This window comes from Tamandua tetradactyla, chromosome 2, assembly GCF_023851605.1.
Source record: "Tamandua tetradactyla isolate mTamTet1 chromosome 2, mTamTet1.pri, whole genome shotgun sequence".
Taxonomy (NCBI): Eukaryota; Metazoa; Chordata; class Mammalia; order Pilosa; family Myrmecophagidae; genus Tamandua; species Tamandua tetradactyla.
This window is the reverse complement of record NC_135328.1, coordinates 42,781,093-42,803,193: the sequence shown is the minus strand read 5'-3', so window position 1 is coordinate 42,803,193 and position 22,101 is coordinate 42,781,093. Positions and strand designations below refer to the sequence as shown.

The 22,101-nt window shown below is 42.5% G+C and overlaps 2 protein-coding genes across 4 annotated transcripts in view; one reads left to right on the top strand and one right to left on the bottom strand.

The window, feature by feature from the left end:
• Positions 1 to 718: 718 nt before the first annotated feature.
• On the bottom strand, positions 719 to 22,027 carry TNFSF15 (TNF superfamily member 15). Its single transcript, XM_077143709.1, has 4 exons — positions 21,693 to 22,027; positions 9,961 to 10,003; positions 8,862 to 8,909; positions 719 to 6,141 (listed from the first exon to the last, which is right to left on the bottom strand). Exons 1-4 carry the CDS (start codon positions 21,915 to 21,917, stop codon positions 5,687 to 5,689), a joined length of 771 nt encoding a protein of 256 aa, XP_076999824.1. The 5' UTR covers positions 21,918 to 22,027; the 3' UTR covers positions 719 to 5,686.
• Positions 21,502 to 22,101, top strand: part of LOC143669143 (uncharacterized) — a 119,999-nt gene continuing 119,399 nt past the window's right edge. For all 3 annotated transcript variants that reach the window (XR_013168750.1, XM_077143726.1, XM_077143732.1), the window contains exon 1: positions 21,502 to 21,740. Coding sequence is in view for 1 of the 3 variants with exons in the window: in XM_077143732.1 (XP_076999847.1) it covers positions 21,733 to 21,740 (8 nt within the window). In the remaining 2 variants the exon portion in view is untranslated. The remainder of the gene's footprint in view (positions 21,741 to 22,101) is intronic.

Genomic DNA, 22,101 nt, shown 5'->3' with positions numbered 1-22,101 from the left:
ATTTCAGAAGGACATTGATACCTTTCCAGATTCCCCATCGGGCGGGGCGGGGGGTGGATTTTCAGACCAGTGGTTTGGAAGACAACCTTACGCTCTTCTCCTTAACCCATCTCTGAGTCTACCTCTGACTTTTAGGTAGAAACAAATGAAATTTCTGATATTTGACCACTTAGACCTATAGAATGGCAATTTAATGTGGTCTGGTCTACTATTGACTGAACACCAACTGTGAACCCAGCTACTGCCCTGAAAAAAGGAAAGATTTGATTCCTGCTTACATGAGAAGCAGTGGTATAGTATCAGAGACAGATCTGGGTCCAAATTCTGGCTCTAACAAATACTACCACAGCTTTCTCTGCCCTCTATTTTTTTTTTCAGCATTATTGGCTGTGAGATTATGTAATTTAACTGCAGACTTTCCTAATTCATAGATTAGGTGTCAAACAGATCAGGATTCTCTTCTTCCTTCACTCCTTCCTGCACTTCCTTCATCTGAGCAGAGAACCATAATCTATGTTGTACCATGGTCAATTTGCTGTAAGATTTACTATAACTGGGGAAAATTAGTTGCCATTTTGCATGGAAAGTCAGCTGTCATTTTGTAAATGGAGAGCTAGATACATTTTGTTTTTAAAATCCCAAGAGATTACCCATAAACCTTCATCTAGAAAGAAAAATAAACAAACAAATTAACAAGTGAGTCAGTCTAATTGTTGGAATACTGTGGCCTTCAATGCCAGTTTATTAAGTCGCATTTATTAAATACATTAACACATACAATATTTCAATCACAGAAATTAGAATTCATACAGTAGTACCTGAAAACATGGGATGCATACTAGTTAAGTACATACTCAACAACATACAATATGCATTTTATCTTGGGGTTGTGACGTTTTAATATAAAACATAAAACCAATGAAAGCCCATAGGTCTTATCACTAAAACCACACAAATAACTATATTTGTTCCATTTGTATACCCCTGAAACAAAAGAGGAGAAAATTATATATTTTAATGACTTTAAGGATAAAATCATTTGATTAAGTTCAGCTACTTTATTGACTTGACACTGTGTGTCTCCTTCCTCCTGAATGTATGTATCCTGGGAGTAGGACTTGCCTGTTGCTTTTCCCATTGGATCTCCAGCATCTAAGCACATGCTATTGTGTGACAAATGCTCAAAACAAAACAAACAACCAGAACAAAACAAAAACTACCCACAAAACTGGCTAATGGATGAAGTTGAGAGACAATCAGTCTTGGTGTCAGGAATATGAATTCTAGACTTAGCATTGCTACTAACTACTGTCTGACATTGAACCAGTGATGACATACCTCTGAGCATGGATTTATTCCTCCTTAAAATGATGCAATTTGGAGTAGATAAACCCTGCAGATCTCATCAGCCCTCACATTCTCTGACATGTCGCTATTGGCCAAGATCTCAGAGTCATTTTGTGTGGGACACAACCTGAACAAGTGAGAAAGGGCAACCTCTCTAGGCTGGAAGCCATTGAACTGTTGACAAGTCTTCCCAGGTCCTTAATGATCCAGTGGGGCACATGGAAGTCAATTAAAGCATGGCCATATAATCATAGATTTGGAATAGACTTTAGAAATCCTTTGGCTCTACAAATCCTCTCTCCTCATGAAGGAATAGCTTCTCTAAAACCCCTGAGATAAGTCCTTTGCTGGAATGTCTCCAAGGACTGGAAAGTAATTACCTGATGAGATTCAGCTTTTGGGTACCAAGCCAGAAATGGCAACCCTGTAACTGCCACTCATTAACCCTAGCCCTTGCCTCTGTGAACACCTAGACGAAGCCTCCTCCACCTTCTGAACTGCCCCACAGGTCTTTGAAGAAATTTCTCCTGTCTTTCTTCAATCCCTCCTATGTATACTATTTGCTAAGTGTAGGGTAATTGCATGATCCCAGGATTATGACCCTGGAGAACAGCATCCTAGCTCTGGATCTGCCATTAACCTATTCTGTGGCCCTGGGCAGGTAATGTCTCCTGTTTGGGTTTGTCTGGTTTTATTGAAAAAATGGGGCTGGAAACCATTGAACTCTTGACTAGTCATCCCAAGTTCTTAATGAAGGAGGGGGGGGAGGTGTAAATATGTCTCAGAATTTGGGAGATTGTCGGTATGGTTATTGGACTAAGACAGGGCATAGATGTGACTGCTCTGACCCCAACTCTCCTACTGTTGAAGCAAAAGGATTCAGGGGTTAATGCTCCACTGAATTCTTCCCAGGCCTAAAATGCTCATATGATACAATGGCTGTTAGTATCTGGGATAATGATGTTTACTTTTTAAAATATTATTTAAAAAATGGCAGAACACTTCCACGATGCTGGGCCATAGGGTAGCAAGAAATCTTGAGGCAAGAGGCTTTTGCGTGTGTTTTGCAAGTCCTGAACCAAAGAATCACTCCCCAATGTCACAATCATGGAAAGCCAATTGGGGAAGACTTGGGAAAATACCTTGTAGGAGAATGTTGGCAGCCTCGTGCTCAGTGAGCTAGATGAACTTTTATAATCCAGAGGGGTTATTGACGAGCTCAGAGGTGGAATTTCCTCTGCAGTGACGTTGCTTATATTGAAATGGGGCCAAAGACTCTGGCAGGCCCTGTTAACTGAACCAGACATGCTTCTTTTGTGTCTTTGTCAAAAGAATTATAAATTTTAGTAGATTAAACAATTCTGTTCTTTCAGATAGATCTAAAGCATTTGCAGCATCGAAATACAGGGTTCCTATATTGGCCGAGGTCATCTGTAAACTCCTTATATTTTCAAGGTGCTGATGATCAAACAAGTCCAGCATGTACTAACCTCTTTCTACAAGTGGCTTAAATAAGGGTGTCTTTATTTCCCCCTCCCCCATTATTTATTGAAAGTTGTTCTTGAATAACTTTAAAAAAACACATAGTAAACACAAATCATTTTGGCTTTGATCATACTTCATCAAATGGCACCCATTTCATAATGAGAAAATATTTATGTGCCTAGATTTAGCTAATTCATTAGCTAATAAAACCAAAATAATTGAAAGGATCTGCAGACAACAGAAGTGCTCAGCAGTTAGAACAAAGCTCTATGACTAAGATAATTTTTCTCTGTAGCCTTAGGGTAAGCAGGAACTCAGTAAATGTTTGCCAAATTGATTTGAATCAAGCCTTTTGAGAGACATTTAACTTACTGGTTAAGTCCACCCCCACCCCCCCCCCAACTTAATTATTCTCTAAAGCAAGCTTCTTTTTCATCCCCAAACCCTTGAGTACATCCCATTAACCCCTTTAATGGTCCATCCCATGTTCCTAAAAGACTTTCTCTCACTTTCTTTTAAAAATAGTACTCTAATGTTTGTCATGGAGACAATGCATTGGAAGTAGAACTTCTGTCTTGAGTCCTATTAGGAACGTGTGGCAGTGCCTTTCTGAACACCAAAAGATACATCACAGAGAATTTAACAAGGTCAGCAGTGAAAACTTGAGCTAAACTATGTTCTTATATAAACAAGCTTATGACAGCAGCAAAATAAATATGTGCAGGGATTTTTTGGAAAGCCTCAAGTCCCTCAGAATGTTAGAAAATTCTTATTTCTTGGGAAAACTTCTAAATCCACCAGATCCCTTAAGGAAAAGGGGGCATATTTTAAAGCCCTTGGCACGTGGTTCCTTTTGGCGGAGAAAAAGGTAAACAGTTGACTCCCAACTCTTTCAGTGCAAACACTTTCCAGACCCCAAAGGCACTTGGCACTCTCGTGTATGGAGGAGACAAGTGCAGAGTGTATTTTATGTTTTTTAAATAATAGTGTTAGTTTTGATCACGGAGCCAGACCAGAATCATTCATAAAACACCTCTGGTCGACAATAAATGTTTAGGAATTGGTCGAAGAAATGTTCTCTTACTTACCTAGTCTTACAGTTACTGAGAAACCTTTCTTTTCTGCTTAAAAAGGGTAATTCCTCTGTCTGAGATGCCCTTTCTCTGCAACCATCTGGTGTCCACCCACCTTTCAAGCTTAAGCTTCACTTCCTCTATGAAGACTCTTCAAAACCCCAGGTGGAGGTGACCACGCCTTTCTCCCTGCCTGGTTTAAGTGAACCTAGCAGAGGTTAGGAAATAGGCTTAGATTCTTAACCTCCCTATTGAGAAACTGGAAATTAATTTTTATTTAATTATAAGTCAACAAATATTAATTGAATGCTACTAAGCCAGTCATGGTGCTTAGGAGCCCGGCTGTGCACCTCCCCGCCTCTAGAGTTTCCTGGCAATGAGTAGAATGAGTCACTTTTGTGCTCTTTGCTCTCAAACCCATTCCTGAGGTCACCAACAACCAGAGAAAGGATTTGTAGTAGTGGCCCAGCTGCTGGCACTCACTCCCCATATCACACTGAAATGCTCTCAGATGTCACAGAATGTTTGAAGGTAACACATTTCATCCCTTGAGCTCTTTAGATCCTCATAGCAACTCTGGGAAACAAACTGGTGGAGGCTACAATTTCTGCTTTACAGCCAAATCAACAGAGGCTGGGAGAACAGAAATGCCCTCCCCTCCCTGTATATTAGTGCTGGAAAAATCACACAGATTAGAGGATATGAATCCATCAAGGCACTGGAGGGACCTCAAGGGAAGAAGCTTTGGTTGGGTTGATTAGTTAACTCCATGTTTAAGGCCTTTTGAATATTTTAAGAGAAAAATAACTACCTAACACTACATATAAAGTTGTGAGTCATACTCAGAGATCTAGGTTAACTTCTCCAGATTTGGTGATTGACTTTCCTTTTTTGCTTTCTTTTGTTTCCCAGAGAGTAAGTCCATTGTCCCCTGGCATTAATCAAGTTTGTTTTATAGTTGTCTTGCGAGCTAGAAATTTGTCTGCAAGTTTCTTAGGTGGCCTGGCCAACTGGATATTTTACATCATCAGAAAGCTCCAGAAATTTTATGGAATGTGTCAGAAGATAATTTTTTAGAACTTGGCATTGATCTTTAGAGTGTGTTGAGTGATATTTGATCAGGAAGCATCTAGCAATATTCGTAAGGGTTTTGAGAGGAGTCTGTTTCATCCTTCATTGTATCTTTTGAATTGTGGCTGGCACACAATAGGGCTCAAGATATATGCTATAAATAGAATGAAAACCAGCTCCTTTTTTGAGATGATTCATGAGGAAACTCCAGTTCTCTTTCCATATTTTTAGACAAGGCATGACAGTATGTGTTTGGGGAAACTGATTAAGGACTTTGCCTCTCAGGGGCTTGCATTCTTCTCAGGAGCTTTTGACTTTGCTCAAGCTTTCTGAACTGAAGCAAATACTTCATGATCAAAATGGGCAATAACCAGGGGCCCTGGTGAGAGATGTGTAGTAGGAAGGTGTGGAAAGTTTGTCTTCAATTCCCGACCCGAATAGACCAGTGTTTTAATGTTTAGAAACTCACCACTCCTCTGAGAAACCGAGATAATGTCTGTTCTCTTCTGCCTTTTCCCAGTTAGTATTCTCATCAGTTAAGGAACATCAGCTTAACTTTTGGGACCTACATTTCATAGCTAAACTGTTTTGTAGTTGAATGTTCTCTAACCCTTGGTCACAAGAAAATCCTTGGTTATAATTACATACGAAGGAAGAAAATTAGGAACTAGGAGGCAGAGGATCTTCACACAATGGCATCCCCCTTGCTTCTATAGCAAGAAGGCGCCAAAGAAGGTTTTATCTTCTTTTGTGTAATCCACCAAAGAGATGTCACTGACATTTACCACCAGCTTGTCTCCTTCTTGCAAAGAGAACACAGCCCCTAGGTAGATGGGTTGGAACCAGTTGCTGCTTATTTCACACACTGACTTGGTCCCTGTTATGAGTTGGGTTGGCTCAGGGTAGCTGTCTGTTACCTTGGTGATGATAACGATGATGGAGTCTGGCTTGCTGGGCTGGCTTCGTTGGTTGATTTCACCACACTCGGATGTGGTCCCTCGGAATGTGATCTGTGAGTAAACAAAGTAGTCTCCCGACTCTGGGATCAACAGGAATTTATTGGTATAGTTCATCCGGTTCTTGGTGAAGGCCAAGCCAAGTTCATGTTCCCAGTGCAGAGTTGGAAACTGATTTTTCAAGTGTTGTGTAAGAGTTTGTCTCACAACTGCAAAGACAAAAGAGAGGTTTAGTTTGCTCACATTAGAACCTGTGGACTTTGCTAAAAGGAGTCTCAAATTGTTTTCAAAGCAGAGTAAATTGGCCGCATAAAACAAACAGCTAATAAAAGCTTTGATGAGGAATAAGTAGAGGGTATGTGTGTGGATATGGATATTTATGTGTTGAAAGAGAGCAGCATCTTGAGCTGGGTGACCTTGATAGATTACTTTGCCATTTTGAACCTGAGTTTCCTGAGCTTTCATTAAAGAGAAAGATGATAGTAGCACCTGTGGAAAGGGCTAATAAGATGGTGTGTGCCAACCCCTAGCTAGTAGGAATAGCCTCTAAACTACATTCACCTCTGTGAGCCTTTTTGTTCCAGACATGCCCTGCTACAAAGAGGATGCTTCAGAGAGAGAGTCAAGGGTTCCTTGTCACTCCATTCCAATGCTGTAGTCCAAAGCCTTGTAAATGCAGGCAGCAATTAATAGAGAATCAATATACAGGGCATGTGTTAGAGCCAGAGATCCAGATCTTGGCACATCAATAGGTCCAAAATGCAAGCCAATGTAGTTAGAAGAGTCAAGGGCTTGGGGCTACTTAGGCCCAGTTCCGATCCTGACTTTGCAGCATACCAGCTGAGTAATCAATTATATAGTTTCTTTCTTTTATGTGAGCCAGTTTCCAGTGCATATCCTGGGATTAAATCTCTCTCATAATCTTGTTCTGAAGATCAAGTGAAAGGAAGAGACATAAACATTTTTGTCATGATAGCTGGGTAGCTCTACTCAATACATATTTATTTTAATTCCCCAAAGTAAACCAGTATCTTTCATATTGAAAGATTAAAAACTACACCTATTCATTTAATATATTTTATGCGTTCTTATGTTTGTATTATTCACACATATACGTTATATAGAATATATGAATGAATGCTTTTCTGAACATGTGTCACTTCAGAAATAATGACTAGAATCAAGTCATTGGTTTAAGCCACTGATTTCAAATAAGATAATATGCAATAAAGCTATGCTTTCTAGGAGAAAGAAAAACATGCTTTCAACTCCTTTTGAAATCTGGAGCAATTACCATTGTGCACTGTCAGTCACAGTGCTGGGATAGGCTATTTTTAAGGAGACCGTTTAGTAATCTTCACACCAAGTGGGTGGCCAGCAACCGGGTTCCTGGTTTTTCTGAAATTACTTTCACATTCCTGACTGGACCTTGGGTTTCTTTTGCAACATGTCTAGAATGTATGTGACTCTGGCCCCAGACTATCTAAATTAAATGACCTCTGTAGAACTCTGGTGTCTCTTTGAGAAATTTGTGAAAGGCATTTTTACTACCTGAAAAATTGTACTTTTCCTTTGCTGATGATGCAGTGGTTTCTCCTCTCTCTCTTTCTCTCCTTCCTTCTCTCCTTCCTTCTCTCCTTCCTTCTCTCCTTCCTTCCTCCCTCCCTTCCTTCCTCCCTCCCTTCCTTCCTTTCTTCCTCTCTCTTTTTCTTTCTTTCCCTTTCTTCTTTTCTCTCTCCCTCTCTCTTTCATTCAATTTTCCTCTTAGATGATCCAAAAGCAAAATATATTTAGTCTCTTGACAAGGCACAGTTCTTTGAAGTTGATATGCAATTAGCTATGTCAACATATCAGCAAGTAGGAGCTTGGGTACGGAGTATGTTGTAATGGAAACAATGTAGTTTGGGAGAGAAGCTTGAATCTCCACACTTCCTCTTCCTAGTTGTATGACTTGGGACAAATGAATTTACTTGCCTGACCCTCAGTTTCCTCATATGTGGGTGGGAATGACTAATCTTTATTTCATTGGGTTGATAGTCAGATTTAATTGAGATAATAGATGCAAAAATGCCCACCACTGTGCCTGGCACATATTCTTATTTCTCTCTATTCAACAAGAAGAGGCTGTCATCTCCATAGTCAGAGACTTTTTAGATTTGCCTCCCAGTTTGTTCAATCCCTCCCATTCTTATAGAAAAAGTGATCAGTCATGGTTACTTTCAGCATCTATTCACGATTTACCCAAACCATTCCCTCTTAGGGGCAAATATCTTGGGGTGCAAGGAGGTACCTCTTGTGGGTTGCAAATTTTCTTATTGGTCAGGAGAATATATATATATATATAAATATATATTTATTTATTCAATATACTTGTTTTTAAACTCTAGTTTTTCAGTGGGTTTTTAAAACATCATTCTATACTGTGGCACTCTTTCCTCAGTCTTCAAGTCACCTAAAACTCCAGGTATGAGATGCCAGGAATTTGCACACTAGACTAGGGAAGTTGGTGAACAACTTGAACAACTGATGATATGAAGAGATTCCTGTTAATCTCTTCACATCAATGAAAATTCTTTTGAAGCACCTTCCTAGATATAAATGTCCAGTAACTGCATCTTGATTAAGATATAGGTAGACATGATAAATTGGCAACCTTCATCTGCCACCAAATTCAGGATTACTTGAAGCTCTGAGTCTGAATGAAAGAGAAAAGAAGAGGACTGATAGAAACTGAAAGAAAACCCCCAAGAGATATGGACCTTTGAACCTTTCAAAGGGAGAAAGAAATCTGAAAAGCCTTGCTAGAGAAGAGGAGTCTGTTACCAGGTGGTGTGATTTCCAGTTTGAAGCCACTAGAATGAGTTTTGGCAAATGTGCTATGTGAAGTCTCAGGACTTGATCTTTTGGAGAACACATCTAGGAGAATTACCTGTCAGGTGTGCCCTTGGTTTATCTCCATTAGCTCTGGGAGGTGCATCTATAAGAAAAGGAGAAACATGCTTTGTATTGCTCAAATGGTGGTGAGTAAAGACAGCACTTTGGAAGTTGGGTGGAGCATGTGATGGGAGAGAAATATTCCTCTCCTCTAGCTGGAGCTTAGGAGTCCTTGGGGGTCTCTGAATTGAAATGCGGTGTCTTGAGAATGCACCACTGGAGTAAAGGGAGGTTCAGGAGTTAGAGTCTTTAATGCAAACTTGGCCATGTTACATTGGGTAAGTTATCTACCCTGTCTGAGGTTCTATTTTCCCATTATTAAGACAGGCACAGGAATCTCTACCATAGATGGAGAGTGCTCAGCATGATTCCTGGTATGTGCTCAGTGATCAATCAATCATGGCTCTCCTCTCCTTCACTCTTCTAGCTGTCTGCTCTTGCTGGTCCTGTGGGATTTAACTGGCCTTGTATCTTCTTCCTGGTCCCTTTAATTATAGTCACTAATATGGATGGCCTAACAGAAGTGGGATGGGGAGTGGGTGGGAATCATCTGTAGCTCTAAATGACCTTGGCAAATCTCTTTCTCTCTTTGGACCACTGTTTTACCCATTAGTACTCTAGAAGTCCCCAGAATTTCCTTTGGTTCTCAAAGATGACTATATTGGACAAGTGTGTTTTAACTGCAGTGATGATGTTGATGATGATAAAAAGCAAAATTCATTGAGTACTTTTGATGTGCTAGGTACTGTTCAGAAGCCTTTTATAGGAGTTCACAAATTTAATTCATACTAACCCTGTTGAATAGGTATTTTTGTAGATGATGAAACTGAGACAGAGATAGGTGACATTATTTGCCCCAGGTCATATTGCTAGTAAATTCCAGAGCTGGAGTTTGAGCTCAGGTCTAGAGCCCCACTTGGCCACAGTGTAATTTTGCTTTTTCTGTGCTTAGGGAAGGGCCTCATTTCTACTTTTTATCCCTCAGCTTAGCAAGTTGGTAATTAAAGACCCGTCTCTGAACCTCATGCATATCAGAACTACCAAAAATGTTCTTTTTCCCCTCAAGAAAAGACATCCAAGACAAACATACTTACAAGCTCGCTGATGTGATGGTCCAAACTCCTGTCCTTTTGGAGTCTGTTAGGAAAGACAGATATGGGTCAGGCCTTCTGTTGTCCACCTGACCCCAACAGCTGCCCATAGCATGGATATGATTAGGATGCCACTGCTACCCAGCCTGGATAATTTGTGATGAGGGCAATAGGAATGTACATATTTCGGCTGATAGGAGTCTTGTCCTAAGCCCTCCCTTTTCTTCCTCTGGCACCCTTAAAGACCCTTCTCTCACTTATGCTGGCTTCTGAAGCTCACGCTGAAAGTTCTATTCTGATAATTTTTCCTGTTCTACACTAGAGGACCCCAACTTCTTCTTGTTGCTTTATTTTTTTTTAAACAAATAATGGCACTTTATATATATTTCCCCGTCACAATACAAAAATTGGAACTATTTTTAAAAATGATGCAAGAAAATAAATAATGGTCAGGTTCTCCTTCTCGTCAGTCTCAATACTTTCTTCCTTGTTTCCACTCAATACGTGAAGACTTTTTCCTCAGTGCTATCCTAGTTTGTAAGCCATTTCAGATACCACATGGTAGTGGAATAGCAACTGCTTTGGAAGCAGACACATCTGAATTTGAATCCTGCTTATAGTAATTATATGATCTTGAACAGCTTTTCCTCTATGAGCCTTGGCCTCCTCATTTGTAAAGTAGAAATTAAAACACCCTTAAATCACTAATATTAACATTCTAACTAGCCCTAAATAACTAAGTCAGTGTAAAGAACATGCGAAGATGAAGAAACCACCACACACATGCCTGGCTATAAAGCTCAGGAGCAAAACTAAACTCTTAGCTTAGGAATAAAATCACTGTCATACATTTACAATATTCCCAAAACACTTCTCTATATGATTTTGGCTGAGCCCAGAGTCTTCGATTTAGTTCTTTTAACTGCAATGTCCCCACCAACTGAGCCATTTTCATGTCACCATGAACGTCCATCAGTTCTACATCCTAAAATATGTGCGTGTATGTGTGTGTACTTATCTATTTGTAAATGAGGAACTGTGTGTCTGTGTGAGCATGAGAATGTGGTTCTATCAGTGGGATAGACTGCACTTTGATGTGTGTTTGCATTTGCATGTCTCCATGTGTCTGTGGTGTGGTATGATGTAAGTGAAGTCCACATGTATGTGTGGTCATGTGGGGATGATTGTGTCATTGTTGAGTTTAGTGAGTATGAGAAAGCAGGTCTGTAATAACAGTGATCTTGTTAGAGAACTCAGACCTCCAGACTCTTTTTACTCCCAAACCACTCTACTTAACCTCTGCTGAAGCCCTCTTGAGGATTTCTTGTCTTTACATGATTAATTGACTTCATTACTGTCTAACTCCTTTTCTTCTGCTCCCTAATCCTGACACTGGTACCACCGTTGCTTCCCCTCAGTTACCAGACCTGAGTTCTTTCTTCTTTCTTCTTCCACACACCCAAAGGCAATTGTTTCTATTTTTGCTGCTTTTCTCATTTGTGCCTCCTCTCCACTCTAGGCTTCAGCACTCTGTCCTCCGGGATTCTTCCAACAGTCCTCAAATGGTTCTTCCTGCCCCTGCTTTCTTCCTTCCTCTGTTCCATTTTCTAGCCTGCCTCCTTCAGCTTCACAACAATCCTCTAAGGTAGATGGTACCATGCCCTCTTATTGAAAGTTTCGCTCACAGGGTTTAAGTAAATTGTCCAGCTTCCTGTACCTTAAAAGCGGAAGAGCAGGATTTCAGCCCAGGCTAGTTGACCCCAGAATCCCAAGCCCTAAATCATTGGACTTGACAGCTTTTGGGCAAGCTCCTGGTCCGGCGTTGTGGATGGATAAGTACCAGGAGTTCCATGCATTGTGCACAGAGTGCAGAGGACAGGGACCTGGCCCAGAAGCAGGGGAAATTACACCTGAACTGAGTCTTACAGGTTCTGCCAGTATTAACCAGGTGATAAGAGAGATAATGACCATTCCAGACAAGACCAGTATCTTGTGCAAGAGTAAGAAGGCTCAACAGAGCATGAGGACAGCTGAAAAATGGCAAGGATTTCTGCTGCTAAATGAATGCATTATGTACATTTGGCATAGGGTCGTGAATACAATGATTTTGAAAACCTAAACCTAATTGATGTGACTATTTGTCTCGCATCAATGTCTTTGAAAGTAGCTTATTCGGATTTCTGTTTCATTCCTCACTATTGACAGAGCTGAGAAAGGAATTGATCCTTTGGCAAGGCAGAAAACTGAAGATGGGATTCTTAAAGAGAATTGGAGAGGGCTTGACTGCATCCCCTTGTACAGGAAGAGGTAGCTGCCCTGGCTGGCCTTCTGCTCCCTTCAGTTCTCTGTTTAGAAATCTTCATCAGTATCCTGCTCGTCTTTGGCTAAGCAGACACTCAGCTAAGACTTTGGAGCATTCTTTTTTGGCTCATAGAGTTCCATTTGTAATTAGCAGATATATAGGATATGAAGACATTTCCCTAAATTTGCTTTGCTGAATTTCTATAACCTGGGGATATATTTTCATTCCATGCATGGATGGATATATCTGGATTTTAGTGGCCCCAAATGCTGCTACACACCTGGAGGCTGTGACAATGCTAACTGGCAGCACTGAAGACCACAACATTCCAAGAATCCACAAGAATAACATTACCTGGGACTTTCATTACAAGAACAACATCTAAACCTCTCTTTGCTGTTTCTCTTAATAATGACTTTGTCTATCACGGGAAGGATATCCTGAGCAAGGGCAGGATGAATGAAGAGATCTGAGGGGATGAAATAGTAGCTTACTTAGGAAAGTTTTGTGCATTTGCACTGGCTCATTGCCTGTTCTCAAGAAGATTTCTGGCCACACCAGGTGTATAAAATGCCTTGATGTCCTCCAACACTGACTCATCACCTTCACTGCTGGCTAATTCTGGTACCCAGTAGACCATGGCACTAGAGGGGGTGCTGACTGCTGCATCATTAGCCTTCAAATTTGAATAGCCACAGGGTCCAAAAGCATCCAGAAGAATGAGATTTATTTCCACTTAAGGGTCTTTTCAAACCCCTGGTGGGAGTCAGGATTCAATTTTATTAATCCTTGAACATTTATTACTCCTTGAAGGTTATTACTTATTTGGGTGCTAAATGCTTTTCTCTCTCCAGTGGAATTTAAGCTGTGTGCAGACAGGGAGGGACCTGACCTGTTTTGTCTTCTTCACCACTCTATTTCCAGTGCTTTGGGCAGTACTTGGCACTTTTGCTAGACTACCTGATCAGCAAAGTGCACAGATGTGCCAGCACTGGAAAGACAAAGACAGAAAAGAAGTAGGAGATAGAGCAAAACTGAGCACCAGTGACTTTAGCCAGAATTTTGCAATCCAAAAATTTAGGAAAGAGATTTTTTTAAATTTTAGAATACATGCAGTTTTGCAGTTTGTTTAAATAAAAAAAAAGTTTTAATTCCACAGAGGTTAGTAGCCACAATCTTTTAGTACTAGGGCCTCTAAAGGTCTTCATTGAGCTCTGCTTGGATTGGCTGTAGAAATATTTGTTGAAAGTGCTAAGAGTTGGCCAGGAGCCAGACCTAGAAGAGGCAAAAATGTGTATGCCCCTGGATCTTCATCTTAGTGAGATGCTTGCTGCCACCACGTTTGATTAGACCAAGCAAAGCAAGGGGTGCATTTTGACCCTTAGTTTATGTAGGTCAGGGAATTTGCGTGTTAATTTGATTTTCTTTCTCCCACTCTCCTCCCTTTTTTGAATGCTAGTTGAAAATCCCTGACTCATAATCATCATAACCTATTACAGTAGGCATTTTGGAAGCAGAATTATTCTGATTCTTCAAACGGGGAAGAAGGAAGGATGGAGAGAAGGAGGAGACTAATGTTTTAACGGAGTGGTCAGCAGGTGCCAAGCCCTGTACTGGCCATTTCCATGTGTTCTGCATTGAATCCTTCAGTTATTCTCACAAGAGGGCTCAGCATCACCTTTTTATAGCCTCTTAATCCTATATGCCTTATGTATACGTTTATAAGTCTTATAAACATAAAGTTAAACAACTGTTAAAGGTCAAAGAGAAAATGGAGGGTCTGGTATCTGAACCTTTAGGCCAAGTTCAGACCCTGGCACGTATCGGCAGCTCCATAAACATTAGCTGAATGCGCAATGGACAAATGAGCCCGAAGCAAGATAATCTTTGAGATTCTCTTGTTGGCATTTCCCCAGAAAAATCCCTTGAGTGTATTTTAACTAATGACCCATTTAGCCTTTCCTCACATGTCCTGTAGTTACTCTCTAGTCGATCATAAACAGGAAGAGGTATTCATTACTCGCTATCATAAATGCTGCAATTGCAAAGGCAGTGCTGTTTTACAATCCATAACATCCTTCCAGCACTTCGAGAAGAAAGATACAGACATTTGCCTCCTTCTCTCTTCCTTTGACTTCTCCCTGTTTGTACTAGCACAAGGGAAAATCCAGCCTGGAAATGTTTTATTCTGAGGTCATTTAATTTCTTCAGCCCCTAAGGTGTCCTGAAGAGGGCTTCACTTACAACCTTCAGTGTGGTGCAGAGCTGAGAATGTTGTCTGTACAGTCAAGCACATTTGGGAATCCCAGCTCTGTTATTTTCTTGCTTTCTGACTTAGGCATCCTACCCAACCTCAGTGAGACTCAGTTTCCTTTTCAATAAAAGCAGACAATCATTCCTTCCAAGACTACTGTGATAGTTTTAAGAAAGTCCATAAACATAAAGTAGTCCCAGCTCATTTTCCTTTGCTTCTTTGGGCTCAATGCATGATTGTGTACGTATTGTTGGTTCAGTGTGTCTTCCCTTCGGTTTTATCACTTCAGTTGTAAATTGCAGCCGCCCTTATACTTCTACACCTAGCATCAGAATTGAATCCTTCAGGAGCTCTGGGTAGCATCCTCGCCGGCCTAACAGACATTCAATAGGCTTCTCCAGTTCAGTTTGCTTCTGGACACCTGCTCTTTCACAATGCCAAAGAATGGAGGGAATGAAGTCGTTCCCACTCCTGTGGCCTGTTTCGAAACCTGGGCACGTTGCTGCCATCAGCTGCTCCGCCTCATTAAGGAGACAGAGCCGGGAAATGAACTCTTCCAGCCATGGTGCTGGGGTGGCCCCACAGGTGTGCGGTCTGCTGGGTGAGGACACGGAAGCCTGAGGTGCTGGGCACTGAGTGATCTGTGTGTGTTTACATCAACAGGTGAATGAAGGGGTCCTGAAATCACCAGCTGCAAGCCACTGCGGGTGTTGGGAATCAAATGCTCCCTTTCCTCCTTCTGCAGCACGCCTTCACTACCTCTCCCTTTACCTTTTGCCCACAGCCTGACCTTTGTAACTCTTGGGCTTCTCTTTCAGTGCTCTGGGGCCTGTGCCACCATGTGATCAGAGTTTTGCAATTTACAAAGCACTTATGCCTCAATTGTCTGTTTTTTCCAGACAATGCTGAGAGAGATAAAAGGGTTCATCCAAGGTTAGGTGGGCAGGGAAATAGTATCTATTGAACTTCTACCCCGTGACAATGGTTTTCTGGACAGCGTTGCAGAAGTCTCACCACTGCTCTAGGAAGAAAGTGTACTAATCTCACTTAATAGCAGGGAATCTAAGACTCGGTGAGGTCTGGTACTTTGCCCGTCCCTCCATTCCTCTCTCTGTCCAGCAAACACCTAGAGACTATCTTCTGTGTGCCAGGTACAGGTAGCTGCTCTCAAGGGATGAGGGGACTAGCGTTTATTGAGTGCTTGCTGTGTACCAGGCACTTTTCAGGATGCTGTCATTAAAGCTTCCTAACCACCCTGGGAAGTGAATAATTTGTTTGAGGTTATGCGCAGAGGGGTTCAAGCATAGTAGGTAGGAAGGACAAACATTGAGGGACTGAGTTCCAGCGCCCCGCTCTTCAGTTGTGGGTCTTTGGGGAAGTTAGTTACTTAACTTCTCTAAGCCTCAGTTTCATCATCTACCAAATGGGGATTTTGAGGATTTACTCAGCTAACACATAGAAGAACAAATGTGCACTGCACATGTCTTCTATGCTTGAAACCACATTAAGTGCTTTATATATATGATCTAATTTATTCTCCTTGAAACCTTAAATACAAAAAAGCTTAGCACAGTGTCTGGTATGAATAAGTTATTATAAGGTCACGGCTATGCATTGGTGGGACCATTGCTTTCCTCGAAGTCTGGGTAACTCTGCAACCCAAGCTCTAGTCACTGTGGGATCCTGTTGGCTTGGGTGGGGACTCCTTGGGGCAGGGGCAAGTGTGTGGGGAAGAGGGCTTCAGGGAACAAGGGAAGGGGTAGGAAGAGATTGGAGTGAATTCAGGAGTGGATGGGAGGTGAGTGTGTGTGTAGAAAGCATGTGTTGATTCAGGGTTGAATCTAGAAGTGGCAGCCCTGAGCGGGAACCTGTCCCCAACATCCCTGAGAATTCATTCCATTGTATGGAGTGCCCACCTGTGCCAGGCTTGGAGCTGAGCATGAACTCAGAATATTCGGTCACACCTGGAGCACCGACTGTGTGTGCTGGGGCTGCGCACCAGAGAAGGTGAAGGGGCTCAGGGCACCTGTGGGCCAGTGTGGGGCTGAGGACCTATCCTGAAGGCAGTAGAGAGCCACCGAAGGACCCAAAGAAGGCCCAGGCCGTGGTGGAGCTGGGAGGACAGTGGAGTAGGGACTGGGGTTGGGCGGGGGTAGGTGCCAAGACATTTAAAAATACCAAGGACTAAGAAAAGTCCTCCAGCATCAAAACCTGCTCCCTGACCTGGAGATGACAGATTCCAGAGTAGGTGGAGGGGTTTGCCTTCTTATGATGTAATTTCTGCAAGCAGGAAAGTTTCCCAACCGTATGGTCATCATAGCTGTTGTTTGCTAACCCAGCACCCCTTGCCAGGCACTTTAAATAATTTATTTCTAAATATCCCCATTTCTTACATAAAGAAGCTGCAGCCCAGGAAGGTGAGATAACATGGCTAAGAGGTGGCTAGGTCAGCATTCAAACAGACTTGGAGATTTCGGCCCAGGATTTTTCTAAGACACAACTCTGTCTAACATCCTCTAAGAGTCTAAAAGTCCGAAAACATTTTGCTATTTCTATGTATAGGTGATATTTACATTTTGCGCCAATGGTTATAGATTTAAAAATATCTCCTCCTTTCCTCATACACTAGCCACCTAATTTCCCTAGCAAGATGCTAACAAAGTTACCAGTTTCTTTTGGACCCTTCCTGAGCTATTTTATGCATTTATAAACATATTCAAGTTTATGAATATATATTATTTTTTAAGAAAATGAAGTGTACCATATTACATGTGGTTTTATGCACTTTGCTTTTTTTTTTTCTGAATATCTCATGGGGAATTCACTACCCTTCCATATAGAGCTGACTCATTCTTTTTAATAGCAGCAGCTGCACAATTTTCCATTGCATGCAGGTGCCTCCATTTAATTGATATGTTTATGGCGACGTCACTTAAAGACAATTAAATTCCAACCCTTCCCAAATCTATTTTTGATTTCTACTCTGCAATTTACCTGGGTAATGTTTGTCACATTGAATTTTTTCTTTTTTTTTTTTTGTTACACAATCCTAGAAGGAAGAATCCATTCTAAAATATTTTTTAACAGTCCTGGTAACTATTTTAGTTGCTGCTAATAAAAACCTGGGACACCTCTATACCCACTGCTGTTGCTTTCCTAATGTCTAGACTGGGGACCCAGCAAGAGTAGAGTCCTGTTTTCTGTTATATAGAGTCCTGGTCCCAGCTCCAGTAGAAACAGAGTCTAGTTCCAGCTCTGTGACCCTGAACTTTTCCTTTCCATCTCTCATCTTTGGATTCCTCCACTATAAAATGAGGAGATTATACCAGATCAGGGGTCAGCAAACTTTGGCTGTGAAGGGCTATTTTATTGACAGAAAATAGCTGGTGGGCTGGATTGGCCCATGGGCCACGGTTTGCTGACCCTGGGACGAAAGGTTTCTATAAATCTGTGCAGAACTTTCCCCCGCTACTTAGAGGAAGGAAAAACGAAAACACCTAACAAGTCCCACTATTGCCAAGTTCTCCCTTGGGTGCTCTACAGAGATTGCTTCGAATCTTCCCAGCACATCTGTTGGGTAGGTAATGTTATCCAGTTTTACGGGTGGGAAAACCAAAGCTCAGAGAGATTCTGCACCCTTCTCACTGCTTCCCTTTGAGCCCCACAAAAAAACATTCTCAAGACCTCAACCCTCAACCCCTTTTTATGTTGGATTAGAAAAGATTTTTAATGATGCCAACCTCCTAGGGTTGCTAAGAAGATTGAGGGAGAGAAGTCCCGGAAGAGTGGACAGCCTAGGTATGCAGTGGCAGCAGGGGAATGCTTGGAGGACTGGGGGAGCTGATCAAAGCAGCATGGCTGAGATGCCAGTGATGGTGGGAGGGGAGAAGAGTGCAGTGGAAAGGAAGGAGCAAGGTATGAGACAAAGCTGCCGAGGGAGGGCATTGACTCAGCTGTGACCCAACCTGCTGAAGCTTTCAAGGGATTGTTTTGGCTCTCCTGTGGAGAAAGAAGTCCTGGCCCGTGTCCACAGAATTTCTTTCCTATGAATACCCACTCCTGTTCCTTATTTCTCCCCAACACATTCATTCATCTATAAAAAAGGAGGATAGTAAGTGCTCTCCAGGATCACAAAGCTTGCCTGTGGGTGGGGGAGAAGGTAATACTTCGAGGCCAAATGTGATCTGGATTTACCATCTAGCAGTCTGGCTCTGTGATCTTGGATGCTCACACAGAAACCTCAACGTTTCAGGTTCCCCCTTGGCCAAGTGTGACCAGTCATCCCTTCACAGCCCCCTCTGGGTTGGTGTGAACATCCAAGTGAGATCACGTTCAGAAAAGCTCTACCAGCATGACATGAGAGTTACTGTCCACACTGTTTTATTATTATTTCCATCAGCTTATCCTCTGCTCTGAGCTTGCTCTTCTGGGCTGTGTACATATTTGAAGGGGTGACTGATCCTTCTCTTGATTTTCCTTGAGTTAGAGTTGACTTGCCTTTGGGTCTGGGCTACTGTGGAAATAGAAAACTCACTCCCCAAGCAACTTCAGATTCCATGGATCTTGTTGAAGGGTGTGGGCAGAAGAAAAGGACTATGGGGCTTGTGGAGGTGGGATATAGGGGCCAGGGGCTGGGTACATGAAGGAGACAAACCTGGAGGGGAGAGAATGGTGGTTATTAGCCCCCAAGGTGAGTTTGGTAGACTCAGGCAAACTACACTGGCGCTTTGCATTTGCAGGGCTTATGGAAGGTTCCAGACTTTGGGGGATTTGGAACTTAGTTCAAATTTGGGACCTAGGTCTTATTAATTGTAAGGTCTTGAGTGTACCTCTCCTCCTCAGATCCTTACTTTCTTCCTTGGAAAAACATAGGCAGCCCTATGAGTCCTGGGTGTTTGGGTTGTTCTGAGGATGAAGTGAGATTTGGTAGAAGGAGCTCCTTGCTGAGAGACTGGCACTGGGGTCAGTCTTGGTGCTTGGTAATAGCTGTGACTCCCCTTGGCCCTGATTACTGTGGGCAGCTTGGCACTGTGGGGGAGGAGCATGGAGTGGGGTCAACCCAGATGGCTGGGGTGGAATCTTGGCTCTGCCCCTGATGGTGGGACAGGCTTGGGCAAATCTCTGCAGCCCTCTGTTTCCCTATCTGCAAAACAAAGGACTTTAGGCTGTATGAGTTTAAAAGGCCTTATTAGCCCCACCACCTGTGATTGTCTGATGGCTTTTATAGGTAGTGGGGTCTGTGTCTGGGACGTCTGGTGTGGCATTCTAATCATGGATGACCCCAACTGCTCACTACAGGCCCTTTCCCTAGCTCTGGTTCTTGTTGAGTTCCTCTTTCCCTTCTCCCTGCACTTGTCCCTTGAGGCCACGTTGTGGCTTTAGGCTTCCTACTGTCGCTTGCCCTGGGATGCTTCACCAAGCCCTGTAGTTCCCTTAAGTCTGTGTCTTGGCAAATAGGACCTTCTTTGAACTTCTTTCAACTCTTCTTTAAACTTTCTTCTTTGTTAGATGCTCTGCTTTGAGCGGATCAGTTGTTTCTTTTCCTGACTCTGATTGCCCCAACCTTCTCTCCATTTCCCTTTCTTTCTTCTCATGCAAGAAGAAATGTCCCCTCACACCCACTCTCTGCTGAGATGGGTTGAACTATCACGGGATGAATCATGTGAGCCTTATCCATTCCCCAAACACTGACAATGGACCAGGACCTGCAATGGACTGTGGGGGGTAGTGACAAGGATAAAGGACCCAGCGCTGACCTTAACAGGATAGCTCTCTTGATGCTCACTCCATGACTGTGGCAAAGCTGCTGGCCCTCCCAGTGGCATTTCACTTGATAGACTTCCAAATCTAAAACAACATTCTCTGACTTCTGCAGACATCATTGATCTCAAAGTCATCTTGGGCAGCGGGGTAGATCCCTTCAGCACTCCAGTAGGTCACTGGAGGACACTCAGTGCCACGTTCAAAACCATATGTCTCCTTTTGGCCAAGGAGGAACAGAACCAGAGGGCTGACCAGACCCTGCAGTGTTGGCTTCATCAGAACCAGCCCTATAGTGGTCAAGGGATCACAGCCTGACCTCCAATTCCCAAGCCCAAACAGCATTTCCAGGCACCTGTGTAGTTTTACATTTCTCAAATGAAGGCATGTGGCATTGAATGTGGCTGCCCGAATCCCTGGTTCATTTGTTGACCTGATGGGGTCACGAGAGTTACACATTAGCCATAGTTTGCCCACGTGTCTCTGCTTTGAAGTTGGCCAGGATTGCTTGGAAACCAGGTTTCCAATGAAGCCAATTGAGAAAACTCTTTTCTCCTCTGAAATTTAATACTTTTAACTGAAATGAAATGCCATCACAGATTGCATAGGAACATTTTTTCTTTAAATAAAATCACTTGAGTTGCATATTCTTCAGGATGTCTGTAGTCCTGAATTCCAAATTTTCACCTTGCCACCTGTACCCCCTCTTGCCATTGTTCTCTCTAGACTCAAACTCTTTTTTGACCAAGCTTCTTCCTACCCTTGGCAAAATTTGGGAGACAGACAACCAGGCAGGAGGTTCTTTCTTGAGCATTGAAAAAGAATATTTCTAAACCCAAGAAAAGGAGTTTGGTGGAATAAATGGCAGCACAAGTATGTACATACATATAATACAGCCATCTGCAGCATCATGCCAATGTGAATTTATTAACATGTAAATAAAATGATAATCTATTGGGAGACTTAAAAAATCCCATCGTAGTAAAAAAAATAAGGAATTATATACCCCCAAATGTTAACAGTGCTCATCTCTAAGGGTTTATAGGTAATGATTTTTTTTCTCATTATCTATGTTTCTAATTATTTTTTCAATGACCGTGTGTTTCTCATGTAATTTAAAGAGTTTTTTTTTGTTTTTAAGAAAAAGAATGTCATCAAATTATCAGTATACTATGATTATAATTATCTAAAAATATCGGGGTTTGAGGTTATTCCATATAGACATAAACCTGGACAATTCATTACCTGGAATTATTGAGAATACAACTGATCTGATCTCTCCATCCCTCACAATCTATTTGCTTTATAAGTGGGAAGCCAGACTGCAATGGATCAAGGAGCTCTGTCCAAAGCTGCAGAAGCTGCCAGGGGCCCGCTGAGGGCCCAGTGATCTGCAGGTCAGAGCAGAGTCTTGCTTACCTGGAACACACAAGCTTCCCCTTGGGCCCGCAGCTGGCCAATGAGCAGGTAGGTGGTGAGTCCCCCGAGGATGGGGAGCGACACAAGGCAGCAGGTGAGAGTCCAGTGCAGGCTGCCACTGCTGGCCTCCAGCCTGGCTCTGGCATCAGGCCGGTGCCTGCCTTCCTCTGGCAGCATTTCCATGCTGGCTGCCTCCCCGAAGCCCAGCTCCAGATCCTCTGCCATGCCAGCTCTGGAGGCTCCTCTGAGCTCTCCTTAGCAGAGAGACCCCCATTAAATAGAAGACCAGCTTCTCGCAGTGGGTGAATTCATCCCTCTGCCTACTCCTCCCCTTCTCCTCTCCCCCTCCCTGTCGACACACACTGTGGCCCTGCCCTGCCAGGGAATGCACCGCCTACAACAGAAACTA

Bases quoted from the DNA above. Each gene is read 5' to 3' on its own strand.
- TNFSF15 (XM_077143709.1), bottom strand. From the start codon at position 21,917: ATGGCAGAGGATCTGGAGCTGGGCTTCGGGGAGGCAGCCAGCATGGAA. The intron at 8,910-9,960 runs GTAAGTATGTTT...CTTTTCTTATAG, and splicing joins ACCATCACATCAGCGAGCTT to ATGCACCTCCCAGAGCTAAT. The intron at 6,142-8,861 runs GTAATTCTCCTA...TTGTCTTTGCAG, and splicing joins ACCAAGGGCACACCTGACAG to TTGTGAGACAAACTCTTACA.